This window comes from Galeopterus variegatus, unplaced genomic scaffold (genome assembly GCF_000696425.1).
Source record: "Galeopterus variegatus unplaced genomic scaffold, G_variegatus-3.0.2 Scaffold4, whole genome shotgun sequence".
In the NCBI taxonomy this organism is placed as follows: Eukaryota; Metazoa; Chordata; class Mammalia; order Dermoptera; family Cynocephalidae; genus Galeopterus; species Galeopterus variegatus.
Window position 1 is genome coordinate 1,868,654 of NW_007726115.1, and position 23,635 is coordinate 1,892,288.

Below are 23,635 nucleotides of genomic sequence, written 5' to 3' on the forward strand. Positions count from 1 at the left end.
GCATTTGTAACTTTTTTTTTTTAAAAATTTTTTTTTTTTTTTTTTTTTTTGGTAGAAAACCATTGATCAGAGAAATGGCGATATTGCCAAGGGAGTGCTCACTGGAAGAACAGGTATTTCTATCACTGAACTCAAATCAATTCAAATATAAATTTTTGAATTGACTCTCTAGAGGCCAAGGTGTTCATGGATTGATGGGGAAAAAAGATACTCATAGACTCACAGAAGCTTAGGTGTCTGTAGTCCAGTCTATACATTTACCCTTAGGTAAAACTCTCTCTAGCATTTCTGCCAGATATTTTTTCAGATTTGTTTATATGCTAATGTATTGATTAATATCTTAAGTTATCATATATATATATATATATATATATATATATATATATATACGTATGATACATGTATATTTGTATATATCTATGTATATTTACAAGTAGGAGGGGTTTTCAAAAAGTTCATGGAAAAATTCGTATATCTTTCAATTCTATTTTTCCATAAACGTTTTGAAGTACCTTCATATATGTGTGTACATGCACACACTATTAGAAAAATTTGAGTTTATGTTAAATTTCGCTTATTATTTACTATCTGCTAAAGTACCATGTTCTCAGAACTTTTATTTCTGACTACAGAATAAAGTTAGTTAAAAATTTTGTTAGAAAGTGGCTCATATGCTATAGGCTTTGGGCAAAGATTATTGATTTCTTAGTGATTTTCAATGAAATATAGTTTAAATAAAAGTGAGATTAACCTTAGTTTTAGAACTCAGATTCAGTTAAAATTTTTTTTTTTTTTTGGCAGCTGGCCAGTTAGGGGATCCAAACCCATGACGTTGGTGTTGTAAGGCTGCGCTCTAACCAACTGAGCTAACCAGCCAGCCCTAGATTCGGTTAATATGATTAAATATTTGTACCTGCCCATCCTGTGTCAGGTACATCTTTTGTACATTTTCTTCTTTAATCCCCACTGCAGCCTTGTGAGGTAGATGATGCTTTCTTTCTCTTGGAGTCAACAAGCATTTTCGGTGCTCTTCTATGGACTAGGCCCTGTTATAGGTGCTGGGATTCAGTGTGAACAAGGCAGGCAAGGTGTCTATCCCCCGGGGCAGGTCCAGCAACAGGCCCAGCTCATGTAGCTGTGGCCCAGGACACCAACTCCTAATTCTGCTCCTTCCATGATCCCACGTGGTCATCATGATTGTACGTACAGGTGGTTGGTGGATAGTTCATCATTCAGTCTTTCTCTTTCCTCATCTGCAGTATCAATGTGAAGATAAGAGGCCAGACGTGCCTCAGTTTCTTTTCCTATTTTAAAACAAAAACAAAGGCTAGAGTACCTCACAGGCTGGGTTAAACATCAAATCAAATGATTGATGTGAAAGAACAGTCCTTGTAAACTCTATGGGTTTTTAAATGTAAAAGTATTATTGGTATTTTGGGATTTGGTGTTATTTCAATAGAAGCTATCTAGTTTCTATATGCCATGATTCCTTTAAGTGGGGTTTTCATGCTTTTTTAAAGGTGCTCTAATTATATTGTTTGGAGAATAGTCCTAGTAGTTACATATTAATCTCATTGTATTTTTAGCATGCTGTCTCCAAGGATGTTGTAATACATACAGGTCGTATGCAAGCATAGAACCCAAGTAATCAGAATGATCGCTTTAGACAGTAAATTGCACCAATTTAGGATTATTTGAGGAGCTGAAGCTGTAGTTTGTGCCTGGCCAGGCTCCTTGTTTGTCTTCACTTTCCCCGTCCTGCCGTTCCCCTGTCCATTCTTTCAGGATTCTTTGTACTCAGTCCAAGAATGAACAAAGGCAGGAGAGAAGGCGAAACTTGCCAATCAACTTACCCGTATTTATCACTACTTGTATAGATTTGGTTTGAGTTAAAACTGTTAAAAAGAGGCTTATCTGTGCCTAGTAAATATACCTTTTCTCCCAGCCCTACATCTGGTTGAGACCTGAATGGTGTTACCCAGTGCTACAAAGAGAATTCTAGGGCAGGCAGGAAGGCAGGCGAGTTTATCAGAAGTCTTCTCAGAGGCTGCCTATTATCAGCTTTGCAAATTTTGGCAGTTTTAAATTATCTGTCACTCCTTTGCTTTAGTTGTCAGACCTCTTGTACCTCTGGCAGTTTTACTAAGTTTATGCCAGGTTTTTAAATAACACTCTCTTGGAATTATTTCAGTTTTTCTGTGACATCAAGCTGAAACCATAAACTGCCACAGATTTCTCTGCAGCTCTAACCTGTATGAAGGTTTATATGACTTCACATAACCCTGTCCCAGATTTTAGTCAGTCATCAATATTGTTAGCTTAAGCTGTACTCCAACAATGAGCATTTAATAATGATATTGTGGCCTTCCATTCACGAAATCCCTGTCATTCTAAGTGTGACCAGAGCTAAACTGATGTGTTAAAAATATTTTTAATGCTTATGATGTCCCATAGTGATTTGCTCTGAATCCTTCAGTAAAGATATTCAGTGTCAGCCTGATCAAGTCAGCTTCCTGCTATCTTCATCAAATGCTTTGGTTTCAATATAATACACTTTTTGTCCAGAGCAAAGTTAGTACAAGCAAAAATAATAACAATATTTATTTTATTTTATTTATTTAATTTATTTAATTTATTTATTTTTTAGCCCCTATAATGTGCTGGGTACTAGTCTAAGTACTTCTCATGTATTAATACATTTAATTCTCACGGTAACCTATGACGTAGGTACTATTATCAATGAGGAAATTGGGGTACAGAGAGTGCAAGAGACTTGCCTTAGGTCCCACAACTGGTAAGTAAACAGAGCCAGTAAATAAATCCAGGCATTGCGGCTCCTGGGGTTTGGGTTTGATAACAGAATATTAGTAACCCTTTGTTTTCTCTCCTTCACTAGGTTCAGAGGTATCTGCACTTCCATGTATGACAGACTCTCCAGGAAATGGAGAACCAGTAGTCAGCCCACACGTGGTTACCTCTCACCAGTCTAAAGTGACTGTGGAAAGGTGAGTTAAACAACAGACACAAATGAGCGCAAAACACTACTGTTTTTACCCCACCAACTCCACCAGAATTTCTGGGCCTGGCAGAATTAAAGTTTTAACATTAAGATTTATTTTTATTTGGGTTGATTAATTTTTGGTGGTGCTTATAATGCTATACTCTGAGAAAGAAGAAATATCTTTTTTTTGAGTCTTCAAATATAATGGTGACATCTCCACCTTTTAATGGTATATGCCAGTTGTATTTTAATCATACGTAATATTATAGTGAGTCACAGGTTTGTTCCACAATAAAAGTCATTTAGATGCCAGTACTTCTTATGACATATTATTAGTAACAGGGCTTTTTACTGAAGAATCAAACAGTTGCTAACAACAGTCAAGAAAGGAGTGTGGCTTGAAGAAAGATTACCTTTCTCTTCCCTTGCATTTATATCAATAGCATCACAAGAGCATTTTCAAAAACAAAAAATAAGGATAATCATGGCCTGTGCCTAAAAATCCCATCATGTGGAACTCGTAGAAATATTTTAATAATGTTCAAAAATTTTAGCTATGACTTCTTAATTAATGCCAGAGTCTTTGCTACTCACAAAGAATTGAAGGTGATCCTCAAATTACTTTTTTTCTTTATCTAAAAACATATACACTACACAATGTTTATAATGTAATTGGCAGCAAATAAAAGATAAGTCCTCCTACTACTGATATCTTTCTGAAACAGTGGAATTTTAAAAAAATTCTGTGTACTATAATTCCAAAGAGAGTAATTTTCTTGAGAGACCTTAATAATAAGCTTTCAATTATGTTGAATAAACTTATTGCCATAATCACCCAATATACTAAATGGTATTTTTTTGGGGAGTGTGGCGGCGCTCCCGCCAAGGGTTCTGATCCCATATAGAGACCGGTCCGCTCACTGGTTGAGCGCGGTGCGGACACGACACCGAGGGTTGCGATCCCGTTGCCAGTCACGAAAAAAGACAAAAAGGAAAAAAAATAAAATAAAATAAAATAAAATAAATGGTATTTTTTTCTTAGTTTTAGATTTTTTTTAAAAAAAATATTCATTTCAGCTGCCATAATTTGTGATGTTCAATTCATTGACTTAGATTTTTAGGAAAGAATAAAAAGTATCACAGGGAGAATCTCATTATTATAAGGAACAGGCAATGCGTACTACAGACTATTAAGCCACTGATCATTTAATCTGATCAATAAAACTAATTTATGCCTTAGCTGATTCTTTTCAGTAGTGAAATTACCAAGTAATTAATTATTATATAAGAAGCTGGAACATAATTTTAGTATGCAAAATGATATAAATAATAAAATTCTGTTTTCTCTTAGCCTCCTCTTCACACAGAAAAGTGACTGTAAATAAACCAAAATGAACTTACTGGTATCATCCATCTTTACCCAAGGAATAAATTGTCCTTTGCCATACATGTAAGATGATTTCCGTCAAACCATTAGGAAAAATATAAGCATAGATTTTTTCTACTCCCTCACCTAACAAGATTAGGCAGGTCCAGATTAGTATCAGATACAAACATCAGAATATGAGAATAGCCCAACAAATTAAATCCATTGGCTAACTACCCCAGGGTATCTCTCCTTTAAAGGAAAAATTCTAGCAGATTCCCAGAGTTACTTATATTATTTTAACAAATATAAACTTAGGCTTTGAGTTTCTGTAGCTTTTAATCATCTATAAAGCCAAAACAAGAAATTCCAAATTTAAGTGAAAAATAAAGCTGCTAGACTAAGAACATTTAAGTTATTGTGAAGAATCTCATTTTCTGTAATTAAGTGGATTATATACACATGGTACTGTCGATTCCTTTTTGCAGTAGGGATGGTTATGCTACCATGAGTCACTGATGATTCATTTCACTCACTGCTTTTCTCTTTTTGATATGCTTTAAAAACCTCTTTTCATACAGTGTACCGTCATGTCACTTGGGTTTTACGTGGCACTCACACAATGTTCGTTTAGCCGGTTTAATCTAGTTCATGTATCATTAGCCCTTGTCAGATAAGCCGGTGCTACCTGATAGCAGTGTGCTCTGAAATATAAAGGCAAAACGAAGCACTAAAATCATATAGCAAAACTCAGCTTTATGATAATCAGTCAGATGACCAGACAATTCCTTTGTTGATCTTTTAAAAATTTTTATCTGAGTGGAAACATAAATTTTTAAAAATTCGCGTAGAGAATTGCACCCCAATTTGAGAAACAATCATTTCTGAATGACACTGACCTATAGGGAATTTTTAATGTGCTATTAAGTTTGTTCCCAATTGCATGACACCAAGTGTATGAAGTGTAACCTAAGAAATTTTGTTTCCCCCTTAATTATTTTTAAATTTGTCTCCTTTGAATTTATTGAGATCAATCTTGAAATAATCTGTATTTTCACTTTGCTTTATCTCTTGTAGCAACATGTACAACAAAAGAAGAACATAAAGAAGAGCTTTTATTGCTCTCACAACTACTCTTGCAATTTCAAAGTTAGGACCCATATTTATCATAAGCTAGGTTTTAGAGAATAAGTCTTTTTTCACACCTCCCATACCCTTCATAGTTTTACAGATTTTGTTTCTATTTCCTATCTGTTTTCATCTTACAAACTGAATATTCCTATTATGCTTACTATATTAATCGGGGTCCATTCAAGAGAGAAAAACCATAGATTTGACCAGAAAAGGTTTTAAAGAATAATTAACTATGGCTTGTGATTGAAATAACAAGAGATTGGCTAGTAAGAAGTAAAGAGAACTCTGAAGAATGTAGGAATAGCAGATACAGGGAGCAGTCACAATCCCTAGGGGGTGCACCCAAGGAAGACCCACATCCCCTAGGACTGCAATCCAGATCTTGTTGGAGAGGGTATGGCTGGGACTCACTGGATGCCAGGAAGTTGCTGTGGTTTCTTGCCAGCAGAATTTTCCAGAAGTCCACCCTCTAGAGGGCCTGGGAAAACTGTTTGCCAGAGGCATTCTACCACAGATCTGCCCTGGTGGGGTGCTGGGGGAGGCTGCTGGCCACTCTGCACTGCAGGAGCCTGCTGAGCGAGCACACCCCAACCAGGAAGCAACACTCTCCTCTTGCAGCATCCCTCCTGCAGCCTCTCCTGACAAAGCTCAAGATTGTACCCGCTGGCAGAGGATAATGATTTGAAGAACCCAGATCCAGTTTCACAGGGCAGGAATGAGGGAGCTGAGAGGCAATCAGTCAATAACTGACACGTTTACCTTATCTTTAAAAGGCTCCCTGTCCAGCTCTTTGATCATTTTAGTCATATTCCTCTAGAGATTCCTCAGCATGAGTGTGGGGCTGAGGAAAAAGGTTCAGAAACAAGAGTCCTAGCCTGGATCCCTAGTTTTACCTCTGAGAAGTTCAGCAACTCTGGGATTAACCTACTTAATTAAGCCTTAACTTTCTCATGTGGACATGGCAATGTTTGCCATAAAGTATTGGGGGATCCAATAAAATACTGTCTGGGAAGGTGCTCTAAAAAGTGTTATACTGAGCAAATGTTAGATATCATTATCTTTATCCTCCCAAAATGCAGTGTCCAGAAGACACACAGTAAGTACACTGGGTATAGCTGCAATGTGTTGTAGAAAAATGCTTTTGTGTTGTTTCTGGCACCCAATCTTCTGTCTCGCATTCTATTGGCTTTTCTTAAAATGATTGAAACAAGGAGTCAGTATCACCGAGAAACAGCTTACAGTGATTCTATGCTCTCTTACCTCGATTGTGACTGGTAGCTGTCTGTCTTCTAAGGATGGTTCAGTTTATAGTTTTCTAAACCCACTGCTTACATTGTTACAAGTTGCCTACATTGTCACTCACCTAATGATTTTCCATATTACTCTCAAGGGACTATTCTTATGACTTGCATTTCCAAGAACAAACATTATCTGCATCCTTAAATTTCTATCCTGTTTGTCTTCCGATTATTGTAAAACTAGTTTGAGCACCGATCCCTGGAGCACTCTGCTACTCATACTCTTGCAACAAAAAGGACCTTCTTATTCCTGTCTTTAATACCTGTCCTTAAGAGGATTTTCTGTTTGCGAATAAACATTTCCTTTGATTCAGTGTGGACTCAAGTTTTTAAACAGTTTTACATCTGAAATCCTGTTAAAGACTTTAAAAGTGCAAATAAATCACATCCATTATTATTCCCTTTCACTCCCAGTTTCAGGGTGTATTAGTCCATTTTGTGTTGCTATAACAGAAATACCTGAGACTGGGTAATTTATAAAGAACAGAGGTTTATTTGGCTTACAAATCTGGGACAGCTGCATCTGGCATGGCTGTTTCTACACATGGCAGAAAGTGGCAGCAGCCAGTGGGTACAAGCAGATCACATGGTGAGAGGAAGCAAGAGAGAGAGAGGAGGTGCCAGGGTCTATTAACCAGCTCTCTTGGGAAGTAATAGAGCAAGAACTCACTCATTAATCCCCCCACCTAGGGAGAGCATTAATCCATTCATGAGGGATCCGCCCCCATGACTCAATCAGTTTCCAACACTGCCACATTGGGGATCAAATTTCCACATGAGTTTGGAGGGGACAACACATCCAAACTCCATCACAGGGCAACCTGAAATCACTTACCAAAGTATTTTTCACCTTGGTGCATTATATTTAGTGAAATGGTCCATGATCCTTGTGATCAGTCAGTATCTTTATTAAAAACCCTACCATGCATCCAAAGTAGAGTTGTAGATCTCTCCAGCTTGCTCATTGTGAATTAAGTCACTGATTGAAGATGCCCGGGGTCTCTTCCAAAGAACTTGATGTGGGCAATCCTCTGAAAATCCACCATGACATGTGCTACAAGCATGGTGGCAGAGTTTGTTTTCACTAGAAAACTCAGAATGAATATCTTTAGTTCAGATTGGGACAAGTGTCAGTTTTCCTAATGTCTCTAGTACCTAATATATTGGTTTGCCTTCTCTTGAGGAAAGATAAGTGAATGCTGTAAACTGGGTTACATTTGCCTCTTACCATCCCCAGAAATATGTGAGCAAACTGTCTAGTGTCATCCCCAGAGCACAGTGTCTCCCTAATATTACTTTCCCTAGCATGTAGGACTAAGATCCCTTTTCATAGAAAAAACCTGCACTGGAAACACCCTGAGCCTTACTCCTGAATGAGACCTATGGTACCTTTGGCTTCTCTGGCTCTCAACCCTTGCTGTGCAGTCCTTTTAAAGTACCAAGGCCATCCTCCTTACCCGTCTCCTTTCCCCTTGACAGGTTCCCCACTGACAATGGGTAGAATTGAAGAGGGTGTGAGTTATCCACTCTGGCTACTGCTTAAAGATGTAAAGAAATATGTGAATATATTTATAAAATATGTGAATTTTATGAATTTTAACAAATGAAACAAAATTTTCGTATGTAAAATATGAAATTTGTAAATATTTGAAATAAGTATATATATATAAATATATAATATTTATATATATTATATATATGTATGTTATATATTATATATAATATATATATTAATATATATATATATATATATTAAATATATGGATATATGACCTTGAGTGGGTCTATTCTTACTCCAGAGCCATGTTTGGTTCTTAAGAGATGGTATTTGAGGGGGGGCGCTCCCATAAAATTGGGGGCATATTTATTGATGGATAGGAAACTTGCTTTGGAACAGGAAACAAAGGACACAGGTACATATGTGAGTACAAAGGTCAAGGGTTTGGATCCCTATACCTGCCAGCCGGCAAAAAAAAATGTGTGCATAGGGGGAGTGTGCAGTGAACAGGGGAGAATGTCTAAATGGGAACAGAGGAAATTATTTTAAGTTTCTATGTTCTTCAACCCCCAGCTGAGAATCTATTTTGGAGGCTAAAAAGCTCTGATGGTATAGCAGGCTACTATTTTACCCTCCTAATGTCCCAGAAGACATTTTATGCTTTTTAGTAACCTTAAAGGGCTGTCTCTTCAATAGAATGTTCCTCTTAAATACAGGGTTTTTAGTAATTTTGATGTTTGTCCCATTCTTTTTCCTCCCGATCTTTTGTGAGTTCATTATTGCTCTTTGTTTTGCTTAAAGGAAAAGTAACATTCCTAGGCCCCTATTGTTCCAACAGGAAGAGATGTATCACTTTTAATTTATTTTTTATTAGCATATTCATTATTACAAATTGTAATTTTTCTTTTTTCCCCTTACCTGACCTATCACTCCCCAACCCACCTCTCTCCCTCCCCCCATCTCTAGTATCCTTAGGTTTGTTCTCTCCTTCTGCAAGTTCAATGTATTATTGTGTTCTTTCTTTCTTTCACTCTTTTTCTTTCTTAGCATCTAGTTAGGAGTGAGGACATGTAGTGTTTCTCCTTCTGTGTCTGGCTTATTTCCCTTAACATAATTTTTTCCAGTCTCATCTATGTTGTTGCAAATGGCAGAATTTCATTCTTTTTTATGGCTAAGTAGTCTTCCATTTTGTATAGGTACCACATTTTCCTTACCCAGTTGTCCATAGATGTGCATTTAGGTTGGTTCCATATTTTGACTATTGTAAATAGAGCTGCAGTGAACATGGGAGTGCAGGTGTCCCTTCGACATGATGATTTCCATTCCTTTGGGTATAATAGTGGGATTGTCGGATCATATGGTAGCTCTCTCTGTAGTTGTTTGAGAAACCTCCATACTGTTTTCCATAACGGCTGCACTAATTTACAGTCCCAACAACAGTGTAAAAGACTTCTCCCACATCCTCGCCAGCATTTGTTGTTCTTGGTCTTTTTAATAATGGCCAGTCTGATTGGGGTGACATGATATCTCAATGTGGTTTTGATTTGCATTTCCCTGATGATTATTGATATTGAGCATTTTTTCATGTACCTATTGGCCATTTGTATGTCTTCTGTTGAAAAATGTCTACTTATCTCCTTTGCCCATTTTAATTGGATTATGTGTTTTTTTACCATGTAGTTGTTTGAGTTCCTTATATATTCTGGGTATTAATCCCTTGTCAGATGTAGAGTTTGCAGATATTTTCTCCCATTCTGTAGGTTGTCTTTCTGCTCTGTTGATTGTTTCCTTTGCTGTGCAGAAGATTTTAGTTTGATATAATCCCATTTCTATATTTTTTCTTTTGTTGCTTGTGCTTTTGGGGTCTTATTCATAAAGTCTTTGCCCAGTCCTATTTCCTGGAATGTTTCCCCTGTGTTTTTGTTTAGTAATTTTATGGTTTGAGGTCTTACATTTAAATCTTTAATGCATTTTGAGTTGATTTTGGTATATGGTAAGAGGTACAGGTACAGTTTCATTCTTCTGCTTATGGATGTCCCATTTTCCCAGCACCATTTATTGAAGAGGCAGTCTTTTCCCTAATGTATGTTCTTGTTGCCTTTGTCAAAGATCAGTTGGCTGTAAGTATGTGGGTTGGTTCCCAGGTTTTTTATTCTGTTTCATTGATCCAAGGGTCTGTTTTTATGCCAGTACCATGCTGTTTTGGTTACAATAGCTTTGTAATATAATTTGAAGTCAGGTAGTGTTATGCATCCAGCTTTATTTTTTTATTGCTCAGGATTGCTTTGGCTATTCTGGTTCTTTTGTTGTTCCATATGAATATTAGGATTGCTTTTTCTATTTCTGTGAAGAATGTCATTGGTATTTTGATGAGGATTGCATTGAATCTGTAGATTACTTTGGATGGAATGGACATTTTCAGAATTAACGTTGTGAAAATGTCTGTTCTACCCAAAGCAATCTATCACTTTTAATTTAAAAATTACTTGTTCGGGCCAGCCTGGTGGCGCACTGGAGAGTGCGCCGCTTGGGAGCACGGCGGCACTCCCGCCAAGGGTTCGGATCCCATGTGGAGACCGGTTCCCGCTCACTGGCTGAGCGCGGTGCGGGCGCAACACCGAGGGTTGCGATCCCGTTGCCAGTCCCCGGTACGGGCGCGACACCGAGGGTTGCGATCCCGTTACCGGTCAGTAAAAAAGACAAAAAGGAAAAAAAAAAAAGTTACTTGTTTTAACATGATTAGTAGACATCAAGAAAAAAATAAGGTCCCAGCTTTGATAACACTGTGTAGGCTGTCAGATTCTCACCATGGTCCCTTCCCCACCCTGTACACGTTTTGGACTAACCAAGCAAAATACATGGTTTTCAGAAGCCTTGCATCCAGCCTTCAACCTCCAGAGTGTAGCCAAAGAAAGGGAATTCAAAAGCTGGTGCTGTCATCCTGAGAGGACGCACAGATCCATAATCCCTACCCCCAGTGACTTCAGTTTCGGTTTTATAGTTTCTCCTGTTCACATGTCCCATGAGCATTTAATGACTCGTCATCCAAAGCATATGGCCCAATTATTTCTCTAATGCTGACAAGTAAGAAGAGGTAGGGGTGGGAGGGGAAGATGAAGTAAGCTGTTGACTCAAGTCTAGGGTTGGCCGTTGCCATTATGACTTGTTAGCACATGCAGGCCTGGAAGGTGACGGGAGTTTGGATTGCCAGGGAAAAAGCATTTTAAGATACATTCCTGTTCTTTGTCATTTGCCCAAACTTCTGTTTAACTTTTCTTTGGATTGAGAACCAAAAGTGTTTGCCTGGTTACAGAAAGCACATTGGTGTTGGGCAAGAACAGGAGGATGGGTATGGCAACCCAGACACTTAAACAGCAGGTGTTAGATACGTGTGCACAAGTGGGTGTGGCTGTGTGTGCACATGTGCGACAGCACACTCGTGTGTGACAGCAAACCCATGCAGGCTGTTACAATGCTGAGCCTCCTCTCCTCTCACTGAAATAATAGAGTAGCACCATCAGACCATGAGTCTGTATAATATTTTTATGTTTTTACAAATACTATTTTCAGTATACCCTGCAGTGCCTTATGAGACACTTAGGAAAGGCATCTGTTTTTTTCCTAGAAAATATTTAACAATTAACAAAAAAGTACAAAAATATTCAAATCAGAAATTCTTTAGAATGTGTTCCACAAAGTCAATACTTTTCACTCAGTCTGGAAAGTAAATTATTTCTTCAATAGAGCAAAAAAGCTAAGAATCTTTAAAAAAAAAAAGCAATGGAAAGGTCAGATATTATTTTACCATTTGGGAAGGCAATGAGAAAAGACAGCAGTGAAAAGAGACAAACTGACTTGCCAAAGTTCAAGCAGTTGGCATTATGAGAGTATAGATAATTTCTTAAGTGTTGAACAAATTATGGAGCCTGCACATATATGCGTACTACTGCAATCAAATAAAATGAATGGTAAAACTAGTCTAGCACCCAATTGATGCTTAGATGTTGTTTTGCTGCATTGTAAGGCATAATAATAGGCATATAACATAAAGGCCTGCCAAGTCCTTGGAGAGATTGATAATTTAAGAGAAACTACAGATAGAAAATTAAGGATTTGACGACCAATAAAATGTACCTGAAAAATAAGCCCAAGATATTAAGCATGAATTAATAAGGATCAAGATGGGAGAAGAGGCAGATTTAAGGGATGAAGATAAGAAGGTTGGTCTTGAGCAATTTACAGATGCAAGTGATTTAGGAAGCCAGGATATCCAGGAGAGGCTAGAATTTGAATAGCCAGGGAGTATACAGAATGGCATAGTGAGAAAAGCACAGGACCAGAGACCAAGAGATCATGTGTTTAGCCTCAGCTGTCTCTCGGTAGTTGTGTGACTGACTTTGTGTAAACCATTTACTCTCCATACCCTGGAATGATACTTTGAAGCAGAGATCCTCATAAGAGCGACTCTTTACCAGACAAACAAATGTGAAAATGCCTGCAGCAGAAACTGTTAAATGTGTAGATCTCTGCTGCTGCTGTTTCTGTGATGATCTGTTGAAATTGATCGATTGTTCTGTTTGATAAATTTTATAACAAAGGAACATACAAATATGTCACAATTCACCATTTTTGTTAGTAATGATGTGGTCGGTTAGTCTGACTTTTTGATGGTAAACTTGTAAAATTATTTATTGTAAAACAATTTTTAGTTATCTTTAAAATGTATTTTCCAGTATTAATGCTAATACATTTTAATTTTGACTTTTCAAATTCCTCAGTACTCCGAATTTGGAAAAACAACCAAATGAAAATGGTGTATCTGTTCAGGATGAAAACTTTGAAGAAATTATAAACTTACCCATGGGATCTAAACCATCCAGATTAGATGTCACCAACAGCGAGAGCCCAGAAATTCCTTTGAATCCAATTTTGGCCTTTGAGGATGAAGGGACACTTGGACCCTTGCCTCAGGTAGATGGTGTTCAAACACAGCAGACCACAGGTAAGCTTGCCTCAGACTCCCTCCTGTGACCATCAGCAATACGTGACACCCAAGAGGAAATGAACTGCTTATCTTCTGCAGTGTGACTGTGGTCACACTTTGTCCTTCGAGGAACCAAGTAAGCCACAGTGGAAAAGATTGTGCATGGATTGTAGCAATTGAATTTTGAGTTAGACTGGGCAACTTCTGGGCCCTCCCATTCTCGCACTCAGAGCAGAAATCCAGTCGACGGCACCCAGTGCTCTGCTCATGCATGACCCGGCATCCCTCACTGTCAGGAGGTGCTTCATGTTAAGACAAGGCTGCCTCTCCATAACTTGTGGACCAGTGGGCCTTGTTCTGCCCACTGAAGAAAGGGCTTGGGTTTTATCCATCTTTCTCAGGTCTTCAGATATTTGAAGATTGCCATCATGTTCTCTAATCATTTTTCTCTTATTGGGGTTTAGCAACCTGGGTGGTATATTATTGTGCTCTTAAAATGTAATGTGCTGGATAGTTATTATTTAACTAATGAGAACAGTACTCCAAACTAGGATCACACTGAGCCCAAGGGTCTTCCATCCGTTGTTGAGTGACCGTAGTTGCTGTTGAGACTGCCTGTGACTCTCTTACACACTGTCTCTGGGATTCACACTTGACCTTAGGTCTTTTATGCAAAAAGAACAATAGATTTATAGGACCCAAAGAAATAAGGAGTAACACCAAATATTACTAACTCAGTGGTCATAGCAGCTCAGCAGCACATCCCATCAGTCTCAAGAAGAAGGAGATAATCCAAGCTCCCTCTTTTTAAACCTGTTTGGATTTTGTCGACTTCTCTTCTGAGCAGATCACTCTCGTGTATTAACCAGCATCTCTTTATACTGTTATCAACAGAACTGGCCAAGTTCAAGATATTTAGATGGAGTCAGTATAGAACTATTTGTGGTAAAATTGTTTTGCCTTTTAGATTCCATCTGTGATCCTGTGGCAAATAAACCTTTAATGGGGTGAAAAAGCCAATGTTGAACCACTCATCCAAATGAAGCTAGTCTTTTCTCCTTTAGTGTACTGACCTTGGAAGTGGAACTTGACTTTAGTGAACTCTACTTTTCCAGGTTGTAAAAGGAGCTTGTAAGGTCCTTCCCTGGTCTTTCTGGTTCTTTTTTTTTTTTTTTTTCCTCCTGTCTCGTGGACGGTATTCAGGTGCCGGATGTGAACCGGACTCTCAGGACTGGTTCCCTGCAGATCCCTCACCCTCCTCTGATTCTTAAGCCTTTGAGAACATTCTGATTAATGTTACATTGGTAGAAACATGCCTGGTGCAAGCTTCCTACTTTGGCATGTCACAGATTCATAGGGAGGGAAAGAACGTACAGATGATTTTTCTGCTTCACTTGCCAGCCCTTAAATCACCTTTTGATCATTCCAGTCTCACTGTTCCCACACTTTCCATACCTTCTCTGGGAAACAGAGTCCAGTGTCTGTGATCTTGAGTGGTTTAAGGGTTCTATTTGGGTCATGACTACTTAGCCACAAACATTTATTTAACTTCCAACATATGTTTGGAGCCCTAAGCATTGAGTACTGAGGACACAAGACAAATGAATGTTTAAATCTCTGATTTACAGGAAAAGTACAATAGGTGTATGCAGTTTAGAAAAGTAAATGATATAGTAAGCTGAAGTAAAGAAAAGGATGTATTTTCCTGTTAGTAGTAGAATTCACTGAAATATAAGACTGTGAGTCCTAATAAAATTGCCTATCCTTATATAAGACAATGTATATAACAGCATGGTAAAATTTTAGAAGTATAAGATTTTTAGCAGCAGGCTGGCTGGTGCATTCAGTTGGCTAGAGCATGGTGCCGATAATACCAAAGTCCAGGGTTCAATCCCTATACCAGCCAGCCGCCCCCCAAAAGAAAAAAAAGATACTACTACAGTATCCTTTAAATAAGATTTTAGAGAAATGTCATATTAATCTATTCTTTTTTGTCTCCTTATATAGAAGTTATATGAGCATTTCTTCTGAAGAACCAAAGCAGACATTTAATAAGAATTTCTACGACTAATGGAATCCCTTTCATTCCATAAAGGAGCATCCCCCCTCCTTCAGTTTTCTAAAGATTTCTTGGCCATCATTTTGAAAAGACTTTATTAAAACCAGCTAAAGACAACAGACTGGATAGTTTTTCTAATAATTTTCACCATTAGAAAGAAATGCTCCTTATTCTTCAATACTTTTAAATGGCTTTTTCCAGAGTGCTCCTCCTTAGCAAATCAATATTTTTCTGCATTCTATAAAAGATGAGAGCATTTGGCTATAAAAGAAATGGGCTGACTAGGCATGAGTTTTCACAAAGATATTTTGGTCTTAAAAGATTAACTTGTAAAATTGGCAAAATGAAATTACCTTTTACAATATACTTGAAAAATAAGTACCTCTTTGCTCTACAAGTAGAGTGCATAGGGGAGGTATTTAAGCTGTACCTGTTTAAATATTACTGCAAAGAGCAAACTAGAGGCAGATTACCAGGTTCTTGTAAATGCAGCTTGTACGTGGACATTCTGCAAACCCAGCTGTCTCATTCTTGCGACTCCTTTTGCAAAAGCATAGTAAAAAGTTTTGAAATGTGAAAAAACATTATTTTTTTCAGAACAAGAAAATAATTTACCATTCTCTTAAATATTGTATTTATAAAGGTTTTTTCAGATAAACTAATTAAATAAATTAGAACAATGTGACAACATTGCAAATTTGATTTATTAGACGCATTCCTTCTAATGTTACCATGAGAGAATGTTACTGATGATTCAGGGCTATTTCTGAAGTCTGTATGTTGCTGCTCTCCCCAGTGATTGTGGGAATTATCTTTGCCTTACCTGATTACAAATTACGTGGGGGGAAGTGAAGATTTACTGCTTCTTTAAATAAAAAAAGAATTTGGTTTTGCTCGTTTAAGAGCAACAAAAAGATGATGGAGTGTTTACTGTTTGGCACACAGGACAGGACCTTCGTGAGAGTCCTTGTGCTGCACAGCAGCCATCAGCTTGTCACTTTTCATCCCTGTTCTTCAGTTTTGCTGCTGAGCCTGGCTGTACAAACTTGCACTTTCATTTGCTAAAATAAATTCAATGTTATTTTACCATTTTAGAGACTACTAATGACTAAATGTAGAAGGAGAGAGAACTCGTTTTTATGTGGAGTGTTAAGGATAAATTTATACCACTGTACTATGTTGGTTGAATGAGAGACTATTCATCTATTGGACTATTTCTTTTAAATCCAAGCAACTTGTAATTTCTTAAAACATTAACTGGGTTTTTCCCTATTCTCGGTTGTCCATGTACACGGTCATTCTATTAAAAAAAAAAAAAAAAATCCGTTCAACAAAGTTGTTTTATTTGTTTAAATTGACGCAGCCATGAACACCAAATAAAATGTTTGCCATAGTTTTATTTTTAGGATTTCATGTTATAACTTCACTCAGGTTGATTCTTGAATTTTCAAATTGCCCTTCATTTAACCTCAGTGACATTTTCCACACTTCCTGTTGAATAGGCATATAGAATAGTTACTTAAAAATCTAGTTACTTAAAATCTAGAGCAATAGTTCTATTTTGGCTAAGCTTTCCGTTTTTCATTTATATTTTTTAAACTTATACAACCATTAGCAAACTGAAATCCTTCTGAGTAATCAAGTTTTAATTAAAAGTGGTATAAAATTTTTAACTATATTTTGTTAAGAGCAACATTACTAGAGAATGGCCTTGGCCTTTAAAGTGGCTGATTGCTTTTTATCCAGCACTTGGAAATCTGTATTCACCTGCTGACTGTAAAGAGGTCTTCAGTATGGCACTACATTAAAGGGAATGCTCAGGGATCAAATATGACCCTCACCATGGAATGAGGGGGAATGGGCTTTTAATTTCTTTTCTACACCATTGCAAACTGTCTAGGCCAGTTTAGTCATTCACCAATCAAACGTTCATTTTGTGGTAGCCTCCAGCTATTACAGGAGGGTAGGACCATATGTTTCCTCCTAAATAACCTAGTTACCTGATGGTATATTACAATGAAAGCAAATCTAAAACAGAATTCTCTGACATGGACCAATATTTATCACAAGCAGAGCTTCTGGAATGCTTGGAGAAGTTCCATCTTTGCTCATAAGTAATCCCACAAACACTTTGGTTAAAAGATTCACACTGAAGCAGAAGCAGTGATATTCTGCAAGCAGAATTAGTAACCTGGTTGGATCAGGCAATAGAGTCTTAAATATGCGGGGGATGGTGGCAGGGAGCAAAGAGAACTCTACACCTGAGGTACTAATCAAACGTCACGAGCTTGCAGGATCTGCCAGATTTTTTCATCTCATTTCATGCATTTTGCCTCTAAAAATCTTTCTAGGCAACCACTTAACTTTCAGGCTGCATTTACCAGTGAAAATTACCAACATCTCTCATGCTGATTAACACTCTAGTATAGGTGTAGATTTATCCTTTTTTTTTTTTTTTTGATGGCTGGATGTTATAGGGATCTGAACCCTTGACCTTGGTGTTACCAACTCCACACTCTAACCAAGCTAATCAGCCAGCCCTCTGGTGTAGATTGAGATGACACTGTTTAAAGTGTCACCAGGTGTGGAAAAAAATCATCTGCCTAGCCACCTGAATGGGCTGTTTCAGATGCTTTCTAACTTACCCCCAGGACAAGATTATAGTTAAATTACGCATGCATACAAACATCACACAGTTTATACTTAAAGCAATTTAAAGTAAATTGTCACATTAAATTTAAGTCACTAGTAAATTCTCCCCCCTTTTGCTTTTTTTTTTTTTTTTTTGGCAGCTAGCCAGTATGGGGATCCAAACTTTTTTTTTTTAATTGATGGAAATTAAGTTTGACTATTGATCGACCCCCCCCTTTTTTTTTTTTTTTTTTTTTTTGGCAGCTAGCCAGTATGGGGATCCAAACTTTTTTTTTTTAATTGATGGAAATTAAGTTTGACTATTGATCGACATCTATTTTGTGCATTGAACAATAAAAAGCACGATAAAATAGCTATTGGATCAGATTACAAAAAGCAATTTTTAAAAATGAGCTAACTTCTCAGAAACATCATTTGGCTGCCCCCACCCCCACTCCATCCTGCTTTTTACTCAGTGAACACCTAAGCCCACTCAAATGCTCTAGATTATAATTTTCTCCATCCTTTGGTAACTCATTGGTTTTAGGGAGGAACTCTGAAGGCCTTGCAAGAAGTGGGAGAAAAAAACCAGTGTATGAACAGAAAAATTTTAAGTTTATTACAAATAAAATATTTTGGTTTTAATTATTTCCTTGGTGAATCTTAGATTTCTATATTGGTAGGTTTGATTACAATTTCAGAGAGCAACAGTAATTTTAGTAATTAGTGCCAAGATTGATAAAGTTCAAAAGATTTAAAAAGATTAATTGCTGTATAAAAATATACACTAAAAAAAATTAGGACTGAAAATCACTTTTGAATTATTGGGTCCCTAATACTTTGTAGAAGACTAACGGGGAGGCTCAGAAGATGGGCTAGCATTGGAAGCGATAGGAAAATGGTTAAGAGCCGGCATCTGGAGTTACGCTTAGGTTTGAATTAACCATAGGTAAGTTGTGTTCTCCAAGTCTGAACTTTTTCATCTCTGAGTGGGAGAATAATGCCCATCTCATAGGGTTATTTTAGTAATTATTAAGATTGAATTAAATGAGAATGAAGTGTCTAACACATTAATAATTGGTCAATAAGTAAATTTCTTTTTTAGTTTGAGATACCTGTGGAAGACAAGTCCTCTGAAAGGCCAAAGAATAGCAGGAACTGTCCCAGTAGGTAAGAGCTTCACTGTGTTTCTAACAGTGGCCTTGAGTGCCACTAGTCTTTTCTCTTTTTTTTTTTTTTTTATATAAGGTGCCCGTTTTAGGTATTATACCAAATAAGCTAAACAGATAAGAACCATTTTCTTCAGAACATACTACAAGTTTAGAGTTACCGTTTAATTTCACAATCACTTCTCCCTTCACTCTTCCCAAAATGTGTTCTTTCCAAAAAGAATTTGTGAACTTTGTATTTTCGTATATTTGGAAGCATTTCATGACATCTTTCGACACAATTCGAGTTATCTTGTGGGCTACGAATCCAGGGGTGCATAACCGCTTTTCCAGAAGTTACTGTCAACACTGGCCACCCTGCAGGAGGTGCTATAGGAAGCTGGGGCAGCAAGAAGTTTCTAAAGCAGTTGGCAAGAGGGCAGTTAAGCAAATCATGTCCCAACTGTATGTCATGATTCCTTTTCCTCCCTAAGGGGAGTTGCCATACCAAGAGATGGTGCCAGAACGGACATGGATCAGGAAGTCAAGAATTTGGAGGCCCCTGTTGGATTCGAGGGTCGGGAAGGACATCCCTTCGCAGGTCTCTTGCATGGTCTGGAGTCATCCTTCCCCATCAGAATGGCTGGCAGGAATTTGCCTCCGCACTCTGAGTGCTCCTGGACCACACTGTTACTCCTGTTGCCCACAGACACGACCCCTGGCTGGTGGAGTATCCGTGTTCCAGACTTTTAGACTTGGGGATTTAATTGCAGAGGGGGCTGGAAAAGGTAAGTGGGAACCAACATCAATGACTAACATTTTGCCAGGGGAGGAAGGAAGAGTAAAAATACAAGTGCTCTCAAGGCCACTCCCAGTTAGTTTCCCATTCCCCCAGGCAGCACATCCTACACGGACATACCTGAGGGTCTTGACAAAGGCCAGCACTGCCCGTGTATGTGGCCAGCCAGGAGTGCCAGGGAATTACCCCCCAGGAAGCAGCTTTCAACCCTGACTGATAGTCTGTAAGTACAGCCCAGCTCCACGAGCTTCCTCACTGGACTAAGCTCCTGCCAGTCCCCATGGTAGCTGGCTCCGTTTTTTGGCTGCCTTCCTTTCTAGTCTCACTGCTGCCTTTCCTTACTGGCATTTCTTTCACTTCCCAGATAAACTGTACTCAAATCCTCAAAATAGGGTCTGCCTCCAGGGATACCAGAATTAAGGTCTATTAGCATAGTTTTATGAAACAAGTAATATTTTACCTCAAGCATATAGCTCAGAATTTTCCAAAAATGAATCAATTTTACTTGAAAAAACCCTGGTGTTCTTATTCTCACTTTGTCACAGATACGCACCAGCCAGTGAATAACGCTTTCAGCATGATTTCAGTTCTTATTGGCTATGAATTAACAGTGGCAAGTGGCTTTCAATTCTGCGTGGCCAGAGGCCTGTGCTCATCCATCATCTTCCCTACCCTTTCTGTTCTTGCCAGTAGTTCTCGACTGTTGAGTTCTGTTTTCTCACCTCATGCCTGTGTCCCGGACCCATTTTAGTGAGATCTCTACATTTGAAAAAAAAACACTCTACTCCTCTGCACAGTCCTTGAAGTCTCTCATGGTGGGATCACTCCTAACCCTATAGCACTCCCTCTGTGCCGCTTCTGCTGCTAATGTCTTTTAGAATTGGTGTATTGAGTTTGTAGCATTTTCCAAAAAAAAGAATCTAGAAATCTAACAGGCAACCTTTCTAACAGCATACTAGACTCAGAATACTACACAAGTACTTTTTCAAATAATAAATTGCTATCAATAATCATACAGATTGCTAGTCGGGAACAGGAGGACGTATTTTCCCAGATATTTTTATAGGGACCAAATGGAAGTGGTAAAAGAAATACGAATAGCTAATGAAATAAGAGCTGTTTTGTAAAGAAAAATAAAAGCTATTAAAATGTTACATGAATATGCACTAAGATTCCTGAAATATGGTCAGCTGGTCTTTGCATGTTGTAATTTTCACATCAAAATGCTTAATTTACATTTATAAAACGTTTCAGTTATAAAATAAAAATCAACATGACAGATCATTTCAAAATAGTACTTTATAGCTAAATTTTTTAATGTTAATTTGGGGCACTATTATAAATACAAAAATGACTCACCAGTTGTCTCTTTTCTACATAAGTACTCTAAATTTTAAATCTATCATGTATTGGCGATATTAAGATAATGTTTTATTAATGGAGATACAGGAAATACAAGGCCAAAAGCTTTGGAAGACCACTTTCTGATGGAAAAATAATGTGTTGCCCATGTTCTCAACAAGAAGGAATGAAATGGAAATGTAGCAGAGTTTAAAAACTAGACATGTATTAAAGATGAAAATGGCTTTCCATCCTAAAGGCATCGCTGTCACTGTGTTAGCTTCTAGGCTTCCTGCAAGTCAGGGGTGGTATCACCTTCTCCCTAACCCTGCGATTCAGTCCAGAAAAGGTTCATGCTGCCTTCAGCTCTCTGGTCTAAGCTAGGAGCACACTCGGATACATTTGTGCCTCATTCAGTCTAGGAAACCTGCTCTCAAAACCAAGCCAACTGTTGGCTCCCAGCCCCCAATTATTTGCATTCTACACCTGCCAAATTCTGCTCCTGCTCTTTCTTCTGTGCTATGACGGCCCCCAAGGTTGCAACTTTCATCCATAATGGATTCTTTTACACTTGGTTCAGGATCTCAACAATACACAGCTTCTGTGCCCTGCCTGCCGCTGTCCTTTTCTCACCTTTGCCCCGACTCGTCCTTTGCTTTCCAGCACCCCACCCCATCCGATATGATTTGGCCCTTAACCATCTTCTCTTTCCCCCAGACAGCCTCACATAGCAATCTTATCCACATTCATTTCCTACTCCACTGCAGATGAATCATACATCTTCATTTCAGCCCTGACCTCCCTCCTCGGGTTGTTCTGTTGGTCCATCTGCCTGTCAGATGATACAGCTTACTCCTGCCAGAACTACACACTCAACCTGTCTAAAGTTAACCTTATCATTTTCACCCCCAAAATCATCTCCACCTTTTGACATCCCCATATTTTAACCCACCACCGTTCCAGTCATCCATGCTTAAAGCATCAACTGTCTTTCTTTTTTGATCTCCTATTCCACATGGTCTCCAAGTTTCACTGCTAGGAAGCTTCTTCTAAACCATTTCTGCCCTGTTTTCAGCTGCCCCTTGCGGCTGCATGCCACTACTGAAACACTTCTCACCTTAGCAGATTGGAAGTTAAGCCACAGTTGCCTTCTCTCTTTGAAGCCTCACTCAATTTGAATGTCACATGGGCCATCATGAGAGGAAAGCAACAGAGTGGTGCTTGGACTCTGAGCTTTTGTCTGCATAATCCTTGAGTTTGCCTGTAAGTAGATCACGCATGACTGATCCCCACTCAGATCCTCAAGACATGAGAAAGATCAACCTCCAGTTCTGCCAGGAAGTTTTCCTGTTATCTGCCTTTTGTCACCTATATTCCTCTATCATATCAGTGGGACAATATCAGAAATAGGGGACATAGGCATCTGGGAGCCTGAACAAGTACATACTCGTAGATCGGCTTATGTCCACTCTTTCATCTACATTTGAGTTCCTATTCTCATCATCCTCATTTATATTTGGATCATTATCTTATCATCTAATGTATGGACCATGCTCAAAACCTTCTTTAGTTTCCCCATAGCTGTCAGCTAATGAAGGTCTTTATTTTTATTTATTTATTTATTTATTTTGGTGGCTGGCTGGTACAGGGATCCGAACCCTTGGTGTTACCAGCATCATGCTCTGTTCAAGTGAGCTAACCGGCCAGCCCTGAAGGTCTTTTTAAAAAGGTCCATTAACTGATTTTGACTCAAGGTGGATGAGTACTCCAGATCTGAAAAAGAAGATGACCTAACATCTGATACAATCTTCCTTTTACATTCAGCAGAGACTGAAATAATGCTTGTACAACTTTTTAATAGTCAGGTTTTTATGTAAGTCAAAGTTTCTCTAATATGGAAATATGAGTGATAATAATGTTGTTAAGATTATTATTTTTTTTTTTCCTTTTTGTCTTTTTTCGTGACCGGTAATGGGATCACAACCCTCGGTGTCACGCCCACACCGCGACCGGCAATGGGATCGCAACCCTCGGTGTCACGCCCGCACCGTGCTCAACCAGTGAGCGGACCAGTCTCTATATGGGATCCAAAGCCTCGGCGGGAGCGCTACCGCGCTCCCAAGAGCTGCACTCTACCGAGTGCGCCACCAGGCCAGCCCGAGATTATTTTTTATTTAAGATTTATCTCCAAGCTTCAATGAATTTTAAAGCTTGGTCGTAATTGCCTTTTAAAATTTGTATCCTGACCTAAAGAGAAAAAATTTCCTATATTAAATAGAAAATGCAATTATAATAGCTATCATCATTTGTGTATGTTTGCTGGTCACTGTGTTAATTGCTATATATGTATTCGCTCCTTTAATCCTCACGACAACC

At 38.3% G+C, this 23,635-nt stretch overlaps 1 protein-coding gene across 4 annotated transcripts in view; it reads left to right on the forward strand.

Annotated features, from left to right (window-relative positions):
- MAP7 (microtubule-associated protein 7) overlaps window positions 1–16,671 on the forward strand; it is a 163,004-nt gene extending 146,333 nt beyond the window's left edge. For all 4 annotated transcript variants that reach the window (XM_008574671.1, XM_008574738.1, XM_008574802.1 and 1 more), the window contains 4 exons: window positions 56–113; window positions 2,897–3,005; window positions 13,076–13,299; window positions 15,289–16,671. In XM_008574671.1, coding sequence (XP_008572893.1) covers window positions 56–113; window positions 2,897–3,005; window positions 13,076–13,299; window positions 15,289–15,299 — 402 coding nt within the window. In that variant the 3' untranslated portion in view covers window positions 15,300–16,671. The remainder of the gene's footprint in view (window positions 1–55; window positions 114–2,896; window positions 3,006–13,075; window positions 13,300–15,288) is intronic.
- The last annotated feature ends 6,964 nt before the right edge of the window (window positions 16,672–23,635 follow it).